We start from the raw sequence: 11,111 nt of genomic DNA, 5'->3' as shown, positions 1-11,111 counted from the left end.
CTACACGTTGTAATGGGAGTTGCCGACAGATTCAGCTGCGGAGCTCTGAATCTGTCTTGAGAGATTAGGTAAATGCTGCTCCTGGTTTCCTCCTTCTGGGACACTGTGTTCCATAGGCAGGTTGTCTGTCATGGGCATTGGTGCCAGAGGAGCAAAGAGGTCAGCTGGAGCATGTGCCGATCTGGGGTTCAACACATCCACATATGTGCTCTTTGTACCTGCTTTTCTGGAGAACCTGTTGACACCTGGCCCACCACCCCGTGGTACAACAGGAACCATCTCAGAGAAGCCAGACGGAGGTGGTGGAAGAGGCTTGCTCCCTTCTTCAGGCTCATTCAGGTCCACCCATTTTTGTCTCTTATCATCCCACACAATAGATTTATTTTTGTCATCTGGCAAGTGAGCCACATTCTTCCCCTTTGTTTGGAACCAGTCAGACAGATTCCACAACAGCCAACCCTTTTTAGGAGAATCATTCTTGATATCTTTGGGCTCGTCTTTGCAGGACTGCTCAGGGATGGAGGATGGTGGTGGTGGTGGTGGCAGTGGTGGTAAAAAATGTCTGGCAGCTGAGTTGCTCTGCTCTTTTCCCCCTGAATCAATGGAGGACTCTGATCCAGTGCAAGAGTGCATATTATCACTATTATTATCAAAGTCCACCTGAAGTGTGAGAGAGGTAGATATTGGAGGGACATAGAAGGGCTTCTCTAAATGAGGCATATGCCCAGGAGTCATGTGTGGGGGCATTTGGGGTGGTGGCTGATGTATTTGAGGGTGCATTTGAGGCGACATCTGGCCCATTTGTGGAAGTGGGGGACCAGATTGTCGTAGGGCTCCTGTGTAAAAACCTTTTGGCTCAGGTTGGGCCTGAGGCTGGAGCTGACTCTGGAAGGGAGTAGTGGAAGACCTGTGTGGTGGTTGACCTATCCCATCTTGCAGAATGGTAGTGGGAGCTGGAGACATCAACTGCACTCCCTGTTTTGGTGGATCAGGTAATAATGAGGTCCTCAGAGTGTTGTCAGTAGGGTGAGCGTCCATTCCCAGGGGCATGGTATGAGGCTCGTTTGGACTGGGCTTGTCCAGCTCAGAGCTAATGCTGCTGAAATCATACTGTGTAGGAGTTGCTTTTTGTGCATTGTAGGCTATCACCCCCTTCCTGATTTGGACATCCAGTTGTCTGAGGTGGATCAACCACTCTGGCTCTTTGAAAAGCTGCTCTTCTGGTTTCTCCTTCAACTGGAGATCGAAGAATTGCAGCTTCTCAGACATCTGAATGAGCTGGCTAATTAAGACAGGTGAGTGACAGGAAGGCTGCATGAGGACATTCTTAGAGATTACTTTACAGTAGTTGAAGGCCTGGGCACTCATCCCCACTTCAGCCAGTCGACATGCATAGATAAACTTGTACACCTGGAAGTTGGGTAGTGAGAAGCGCCGGGAGCATAGTGATTGGGCATACTCATAGGCCTCGGTCCTCTGGATTGCCTCATTGGTTGCAAATTGGCAGAAGGTCAAACTGGGGTTGGAGCCAATCAGAACCATCTTGGAAGTATCCTTCATAAACACATGAGCAATCAGATAACAGAAATGGGCGGCATCAATAAGTCCCTTGGAGGCTAGAGTGTCACCCATGGTGGTAATCCAGGTATCCAAGTGGAGGGTTTGTGTGAGATTAGACAGCACCATGGCCAAGTGAGGGCGCCAATCACCCCAAATCTCCTCTCCACAGCTAGTGGCAGAGGCAGGTATTTGCCCAAACATTAGCTGGTATACTGTCTGAAGTGGGTCAGTGATGGCTAAACTATTCACAAACCTGGTCATGACATGTGCATGTGTTCTGTTATCCATCTTACTGGCCAAAAGTAGGGCATGGCCCCAGAGACCTCCCTTCATAGCTGCCTCCAGTGCATTCTTTTTGCGACCAAACAATAGAAGTTTCCTGAACCGCTCTGTTTCCTTGCCCATATTCTCTGGAACCGTCATGAAGGTATCAGAAAGGATGGATAGTGAGCCTGCTCCAGGCTCTTCTTCAGCTCTGGCTTGTGGGTTATTGTTCAAGTCAATCAAGTTGGCTTCATCTGGACTCTTACTCGATAACCACACAGATCGATGCTCCTTCAGCAACAAATCTGCTATGTCTGTACCAACCATGGCCCCATTCTGTCTACAAAGCAGAACAATGAATTCCCAAAGCAAGCAAGCAGAGTCTTTGTCCAAGAGGTCATTGTTATGAGAACATTCCATGGCTTTATTCTGGGAGAACATGATCACATCTACCTTGTTGGTTTCCTCTTTGACAAGGGGCCCTGGGAAGGCTCGGAATTCTGACTGATCAGGAGTGTCCTGCAACATTGTCTCCAAATTGTGGATGTCAACCAGAGCAGGCTGTCCAGCTGAGGGACGATTGGGTAGAATCTGAACAAGATGACCATCAGGTCCAAAGCGTGCACAACGGTGAGGTATGGTGAACTTCTCTGGGGTGAGTGGACGAGGAGGAGGTTCTTCCGGGGTGATCCAGGAACTTTCTGTGGTGTACTCTAAGGAGGTAGGGTACTGACCGTACATCTGGGTAACATCAGTCTGGTCTGGGTACTCTCTATAGTAGTCCACAGGTGGGGTAGACACTGTAGGGTCAAACTCGTCTTCAAATGTATCTCTGTGCCAATGGTAGTCATCATAAAAGCTGGATGGATAGTGCTTCCACAGGTCATCGTAGCCATCTCTCCTGTCAGGACATGTGTGTTGGTTGTAGTAGAGGTCTCTGCTCCTGTAGGACTGATTGTGGTACCGTTTGTTGTAAGGATCATATAATCCAGCATTTAAGCCATCATATTCATATTGTTTCCTGTAATAAGCTGCATAACTTTCATCACTGGTATCAGGATATCCTTGCCTGGATGAGGGTCTCTCTGAATACTGGCTGGTCCTGGAACTTGGACCGTCAGACTGAGGATTCCTGTACTCGTAGTATGGGTCGCTGTAAGGTGGGTTATGTCCTTGGTATCTACCATAAGGATGTGGTCTTCTATAGGAGTCGTCAGGATAGTATTGCTGTGGCTTATGGTCTACAGGTGGACTTGGGAACTGGCCAGAAGGGTAAGGGTCTCTGCTGCCTGAACATCCTCCATAGCCACCTCTATTGTAGCATCCATACATCTTACTTGTTGGAGGAGTGGGCCCATACCCCTGCTGATTTTCCAAAGAGGAGGGTGGTCCAGGGTGTTCTGAAGGAGCCAGTTGGATGTCCCCTGGAGGAACTGGCCTCCGAGGCCCAGGAAGATTAACAGCAGTAGATTGATTCTGTGTGGTTAAAGAGGCTGTGCTCTGGCTGACATTAGCAGATTCCCCTTCGAGTCTGTAATAATCGGCATAATATTTACTGCCACTTTGTTTAGCCCTGTAGTCAGGATAGCCCTGCCTCGACAAAGGTCTGTCTGAGTACTGAATGGCCCTGGGATGGTCAGACTGAGGATCTCTGTATTGGTAGCTTTGGTCTCTGTAAGTCGGGTTGGGAGCTTCTTGATAACCGTCATAACAAGGATCTGGTCTTCTATATGGGTCATTGTGATAATATTGCTGTGGCCTACGGTCTCCAGGTGGAAGTTTGAACTGGCTGTCTGAGTTTTCTCCATACCCATGTTGACCACCCAATGGGGAGGATGGTCCAATGGGTTCTGAAAAAGCTGGTTGGATGACCGTTGGAGGGTAATCACCAGAAGAGTGAGTTCCTAAAGCAGGCATGTGTGCTTGAGGGCAATATTGGTAAGGAGGAGGTGGGGCTCCACTGACTGGAACCAGATAAACATCACCATTCTTTGCAGATTCTGGCACCTTGGTGGGATCAGCTGGAAACTGATGGATGTTTGAAGTTGATCTTGTGCATTCAGGATCAGGTGACTGCGAGGCTGTAGTCTGGCTAATGTTATCTGGTCTTCTATATGGGTCATCAGGATTATATTGCTGTGACGTATGATCTCCAAGGGGAGGTGGGAACTGGTCAGGCACATAGGGCGCTCTGCTGTCTGAGTATTCTCCTACATTGTACCCTCCATATATCCACCCTGATACTGGAGTAGTGGGGCCATAACCCTGTTGATGGCCCAAAGGGGATGGTGGTCCACGGGGTTCTGAAGGAGCTGTTAGGATTACCTTTGGAGGCACTTGCTCCTGAGGCCCAAGAGGGTAATCAGCAGTAGAGTGATTCTCTACAGCAGGCCCTTGTGCTGGAGGGAGATACTGGCCAGGAGGAGGTGGTGCACCACTCACTGGAACAGGGGGAACATGACCTTGGCCAAGCATTGCAGAAGATTCTGGTACCTCGGGATGATCAGCTAGAAACTGGTGTGTGTTCGAAGGTGATGGGGAGCATGCCAGTTCAGCTGCCTGTGAGGTCAAAGAAGTGGTTTTGGTCTGGCTAACATTAGTGGATTTCCCTTCAAGTCTCACTGATTGAGCATTTTTGGTGACCTGCAGGTGAAGCCCAGATGAATTACAAGGTGATCCTTGAAGAGAGGATGAAAGGCCAGAGGCTTGGTGCAGTTCGTAATTTGATGGTTGTCTATAATTTAAGACAGGACCAGTTGCAAAAGGAGGAGCCTGTGAATTGATGAGAAGGGCAGAATGGCCTTCTCCACCCATTGATTGGCCCGTGAAGCCAATCAATGGCCAATCAATGAAGCTCACTGGTCCAGGGATAAATATTTGGCTCTGATTAGAAGTTACCGGTACTTGCTGCAGCTCTGGCTGGGAAGTATCTGTATCCTGCAAGTGTGGTCTCACAGATGAAGTGGTGTCCAAAAGCATATTTTGACTAGCTGGTTGAGCAAAGGAGCTGGGGGGAATCACACTGTAATCGGACACCTGTGGAGCAATCACAACAGGTTGATGCCGGTGGAGTGACTCAGACACCAGCAGAGATGCATATCCCAGATTGCCTTGTGAGTCAGACGTTTCCCCATCACTCACCTTTGGCAGGTTCTCTGAGTGGTGCAGAGATATGGACTGTGCTCTCTGTGGGGAGTGGAGATCCAGATGACCATCCTCTTGGGGATGGATGACAGGAGGGCAAGTAGCAGTAAAGTGACTCCCTACAGCTGGCCCTTGAACTGGAGGGGGATATTGGCCATGAGAAAGTGGCATCAGTTGATCTGGCACCTTGAGCGGATCAACTGGAAGCTGATGGGTGTTTGAAGCTGATGAGTTGTATACAGATACAGGTGCGTGTGGGATCATATAAGTTGCTGTGGTCTGGCTATCAAGTCTCACTACTCCCTGTTGAGCTTTTTCGGTGACCTGCTTGTAAAATCCAGGTGCATTACTAGCCTGAGGTGACACCTGAAGAGCAGACACATGGTCAGAGGCTTGGTTTTGGTTCTGTGATTGATGCAGAGAGAAACCAAGTTCACATGTTGATGGTTGATTATGATTCCAGATAGGAGTAGTTGCAGGAGCACACCGTGAATTGATGGAAAGGGCAGTGTGTCTGTCTCCATCGATTGACTGGTCCGTAGATAAAGGGGGGTGGGCTTGCTGAGACATTTCCTCTTCACTCACCTTTGGCGTGTTCTCTAGGTTCTCTGAGTTGTGCTGGGATGTCGACTGTACTCTCTGTGAGGAGTGGTGGTCCAGAGGGCCTTTCTCTTGAGGTTGTATGACATCAGTGCTAGACTTTTGAACAGGGGCAAGTACAGGGTGAGCAGCTGTCGCTTTTAGGACACTATCTCCTAAGTTAGATGGGTCATTCTGAGCCCAATGTGTAGTGTCAGGGCTCTCACAGGGGCAATTGGATCTATAATCATGTGAGGAAGGTTGGTAGTAATGACCCTCAGGGTGGGTCAGCTGAGGAACCCCTCCTCCAGCTGCAGTAGGTATGGGTTGTCCGTGGACATTTTCTAGGTTTTCAGGGGCCCGCTCCAGCTTGCCAGGAATTGAATCCACACCACCCTCTTGGCTGTCTTGACTACCAAAAGAGGGGAGTAGTCCAGGCGGTTCTGAAGAAGCTGATTGGATGAGCTGTGAAAGCACCGGTCCCTGAAGCCCAGGAGGGTAAGCAGCAGTAGAGTGATTCTCTACAGCAGGCCCTTGTGCTGGAGGGGGATACCGGTCAGCACGTGATCCTCCACTGACTAGAACTGGAGGAACATGACTTTGTCCATGCATTTCAGATTCTGGCACCATGTGGGGATGGGGATCAGCTGGAAACTGATGGATCGTTGCAGCTGATGGGATGCATGCAGCTTCAGATGCCTGTGAATTGATGGGGAGGGCAGAGTGGCCCCTAGATAAAGGAGATTGGGTTGGCTGAGTCAGTGGACACGCTGTTATTTCTCGAACCAGGTTTAGTGGGCTCTGACTAGAGGCAGATGAATTGAAGATCATTGGTCCAGAGATAAATAATGGGTTCGGAATAGAAGTTACTTGTGGCAGTCCTGCCTGGGAAGTGTTTGCACCTAGCTCCGGTGAGGGTGGTTTCACAGGTGCAGTGGTCTCCCGAAGTGTATTTTGCCTAGCTGGTTGAGCAAAGCTGGTGGCGTGAATTGTGCTGTAATTGGACATTGGCGGAGCAATGAGAACAGGTTGGTGGAGTGACTCAGACACCAGCACAGATGCATAGCCCAGGTTGCCTTGAGAGTCAGACAGTACCACTTCACACACCTTTGGTGGGTTCTCTAGGTTATCTGAGTGATCCTGGGATGTTGACCGGGCACTTTGTGGGGACTGGAGGTTCAAAGGGCCATCCTCTTGGGTTTGGATGACATCAGCACTGGGCTCTTGAGCAGGGGCAAGAGCAAGGTGACCGGAAAGGGCTAGGAGAATGCTAGATTCTAAGCTAGACGTGTCATTCTCAGCCCGATGTGTAGTGTCAGGGCTCTCACAGGGCTGATGGGATCCATAACCATGGTAATGAACCACAGGGCGTGTCAGCTGTGGTATCCGACCTCCAGCCGCAGCAGGTATGGGTTGTCCTGGATTGTGGATATTTTCTATGTTATCAGAGGACTGCTCCATATTGCCAGGAATACGCTCCACACCACCCTCTTGTTCATCCTGACTGCTAGGAGAGGAAGGTGGTCCAGGGTGTTCTGAAGGAGCTGGTTGGATGAGCTGTGAAAGCACTGGCCCCCGAAGCCCAAGAGGATAAGCAGCAGTTGAATGGTTCCCTACAGCAGGCCCTTGTGCTGGAGGAGGAAACTGCCCAGGAGAAGTTGGTCCTCCACTGACTGGAACTGGAGGACTATGTCCATGCATTTCAGGCAATTCTGGCACCTTTGGGAGATCAGCTGGAAGCTGATGGGTGTTTAAAGTTAATGGAGTGCATGCATTTTCAGAAGTGGCTCTGGGCTGGCTAACGTTAGGAGATTCCCCTTCAAGTCTCACTACTCCCTGTTGAGCATCTTTGGTGACCTGCATGTAAATTTCAGGTGCATTACTAGCCTGTGATGACCCTTGCAGATTGGACAAATGGACAGAGGCCTGGTTTTGGATCTGTGATTTGTGTGTTGAGAAATCAAGTCCTTCAAAATGTAATGGTTGACTATGATTCAAGATGGGAGTAGTTACAGGAGGAGCCTGTGAATTGATGGAAAGGGCAGAATGGCTGTCTCCACCCATTGACTGTTCCTCAGACAAAGGGAGGCAGGCTGTCTGAGACAGTGGAAAAGAAGCTGTTATTTCGGTTTTAACCACTTCTGTGTTTTCTCGAATCAGGTTCATTGGGCTCTGACTAGAGGCAGGTGAATTGAAGCTCAATGGTCCAGGAATGAAAAAGGGTGGTCTCACAGGTGAAGTGGTCTCCCGAAGCATATTTTGACTAACTGGTTGAACAAAGCTGCTTGGGGGAATCGTGCTGTATTTGGACACTGGCTGAGAAATCAGAACAGGTCGGTAGAGTGACTCTGATGCCCGTAGAGATGCATAGCCAAAGTTTCCAAGAGAGTCAGACATTTCCCCTTCACTCACCTTTGGTGGGTTATTTACATTCTCTGTGTTGTGCTGGTATGTTGAGATAGCTCTTTGTGGGGAGTGGAGGTCCCAAGGGCCATCCTCTTGGGTTTGGATGACCTCAGCGCTGAGCTCTTGAACAGGGTCAGGAACATGTGCGTGTGCCAGCTGAGGCACCTGAGGCACCCCACCTCCAGTTGCATCAGGTATGGGTTGTCCTGGACCATGGATAATTTCTAGGTCTTCAGAATGCTGCTGCTGCCCCAGGTTGTCAGGAGTATAATGTTCACCACCCTCTGCTACCATTCTTGCCATGTCAACCTTAGGAGCACTTAATGTTGGTGGCTGGCTATGGTATATCTGTTCCTGGGAACTAAGACGAGTGCCCACATCACTCCCAGCTGTTGAAGTGCCAATCTGCTCAAAGTATCCCCCAGCAGCAGAAAGGTTTGGATTGTCAGAAGGATGGTGTAGTTGAGAGCCAGGTCCACTCCCTTGTCTCACATTGCTATAGCCCGAAGACACATTGGTAGATCTCATTGGTCTTTGAATATAATCTGGGGTCTCCAGATTAGGCCTTGCCTCATATTGGTCTACTCCATGCACTGATGCAACAGTAGGGCTACCGTATGATGAGCCAGGCAACACTCCCTGATTGGGCACACCCTGTCCATTTTCAATATGGTCAAACTGGATCTCAATAGGCTTCTGGCTGTTTCCTGATGCATAATTCCCATTGTTCATGTAAAGTATGGGTGGATTACCTGGCAAAGGAGTTCCTTGGTAATCCATAGGAGTGTCTGTGTGGCCACTGTGGGCCTGTGGACATGGTTGGTGGCTGTGAAGCTGGAAGGATTCCTGAATAGCATTTACAGTTTTGCTTCCCTCTCCAACCAATGCTTCCTTATTTTGTATATCATCGTCTTTGAAGAACATGGAGAGAGTACCAGACGACTCCTGTGAGTATGGGGCTGTGGTTTTCGGTGGCACAGGACCAGTAGAAGATACATGGTGAGTTCCAGCAAAATCAGGCTGGCCATGACAAGAGTCTGTTCCAGCCCCCGTTTGATGGTAGCCTGGTTCCTGTGTGGGTTGGCTGAACCAGGAGTTCCGAGGGGCTGAATTCTGATGTGTATTTTGATCGGAGCTTTGAAAGCTGGGGGTCTTTTCAGGTTTCTGAGTGTGGAAGGTTGCTGTGGCTTGTGGACGGCCAGGGAGTGTTGAGTGGTGGGGGGTCACTAGTAGGCTGGAAATAGGTCTGAACTGATGGAGGGCAGCATCCATCATGTGGTATTGTGTTGATGGAGTCGAATGACTCTAGCTGTAATAGAATATGGCAAAATAGGGTAGTACCTGTTATCAGAGAACTTAAAGACTAAGGATGTCAGGCATCTATGATGTCAGTCATCTCCATATTTGGACATATTGGAGCATGTGTGAACTCCTGCAGGATGCAGTACCCGCTATCAGTGTGCTAGAAGGCGATTGGTTCAGTGATTCTTAAGATATTTGAAGGACAGATGCGGGCAGCAGTGGCTCAGGGGGCCGCTGGCAACAAGAAGGTTCCCAGTTCGATCCCGGGCTTCCCCAGAGTTTGATTGATTGATTGATTGATTGATTGATTGATTGATTGATTGATTGATTGAAAACTTTATTAGAGGTTTGCATAGGAAAAGATACAGTTTCATGACGGTACAGTTCACTGGTACAAGGTCAACTAAAAGGAGATCCTAGAAAGCACTTGCTTTATTTGCACAGGAAACCATTAAAGTATCTCATATAACATTGAATGACAGACAGATATGACAGACAGATAGAACACAGTACTATGCAGGAAAAAAAACAGTGCAAGAAAAAAATATACATTAGATAATTACAAAGAAGGGTCAGTGGGAGGGTGGTAGGGTGACACACAGTTGGCGCCTTGCACGGTTTCCTCTGGCATCGGTGTATGAATGTGTGGGTGAATGTCATGCACAATCTATGTAAAGTGCCTTAGATAAAGTCGCTATATAAATGTACCATTTATTTGTGGTTGGATGCGTGTATATCAGAGACATCGGACAGTCCTCCAGACAGAAATGTGGTTATTTATTAGTAGGATATACAGTATATTAGAGGTTTGGGACGCTATGCAGCCTTCCCCTCACATCTAAGTAGCACGTAGATCCGCCGATATGTCTGAGTCATAGTTTTGGCGGCTTTATCAGAGTACCTGTTGTACCTGTCTTTCTGTGTCCCTTTTATGCCCTTATACGGTGATATCTGTATGTGTCTGTCCATATCTCGACGGTTCTCGAGATATGGGAAGGACAGATACATAGAGATTCCACACATACAGTATAGAGTACTTGGGTTAATGGCCGTTCACACTGAGCTCTATTCTATGAATATGGAAATATAGTTTTAAAAATCACACTCGTGTGAACTGAGCGGTGGAGGCTGTGTGTGTGTGTGTGTGTGTGTGTGTGTGTGTGTGTGTGTGTGTGTGTGTGTGTGTGTGTGTGTGTGTGCGTGCGTGCATGCGCGCGCGCGTGTGTGTGTGTGAATGTGAGTCTGAACAACAGCGCCCCTCCCTTAACATGTGTGGTCAGAAAAGGTACTGCAGGCTACATACAGACACGGACGAACGGACGCATACATACATACATACATACCCACACACACGGCCACGTATAGGAGACGGTGTGACCACCGCTCAAAAATCACACCCAGTGAGTGGTGCTATTTATGAGTTAATTTCATCAAGCATCCCACTAGCCAATCACAGCGCATCCTGCGAAGCTTGGCCAATAGGACCCTGGGCGACAGTGGGCGTACAACAAACTTTGAGCCGTTTGTGCCAAGATGTAGGCCGTATCTAGGCCAGATGTAGGCCAACTTTTTACAAATTTTTCCCATCAGTTTGGGAACCGGACAAAGCCAGAAGTTAGAGCTTAGCTCCTTCCAGGAGAATTAAGTCCATATATGGTCATTCCCAGATGATGCCCTAGGCCTAGGGCAACCACACTAATACAATCCCTTTTATGCCTTTATATGGACATCCCTGATGTAATCAATATTAAGCCCATATCTGGGAATGCCCATATATGAACATATATATTCTGGGAATGCCCATATATGGACGTACTGTGTCAGTCTCATGTGGTCTAAGACGTCAAACATCTATG

The 11,111-nt window shown here is 48.6% G+C and overlaps 1 protein-coding gene across 1 annotated transcript; it reads right to left on the bottom strand.

Moving 5' to 3' along the window:
* LOC308294455 (protein transport protein Sec16A-like) lies at positions 1-3,156 on the bottom strand (the record flags this gene model as incomplete). The annotated part of the gene is made up of 1 exon (XM_080737188.1): positions 1-3,156. One exon carries the CDS (start codon positions 3,154-3,156, stop codon positions 1-3), a length of 3,156 nt encoding a protein of 1,051 aa, XP_080593314.1.
* Positions 3,157-11,111: the final 7,955 nt, after the last annotated feature.

The sequence above is a fragment of the Nannobrachium achirus genome, assembly GCF_963921795.1.
Source record: "Nannobrachium achirus genome assembly, chromosome: 11".
In the NCBI taxonomy this organism is placed as follows: Eukaryota; Metazoa; Chordata; class Actinopteri; order Myctophiformes; family Myctophidae; genus Nannobrachium; species Nannobrachium achirus.
The sequence above is the reverse complement of the archived record's forward strand: the minus strand, read 5'-3'. Positions and strand labels throughout refer to the sequence as shown.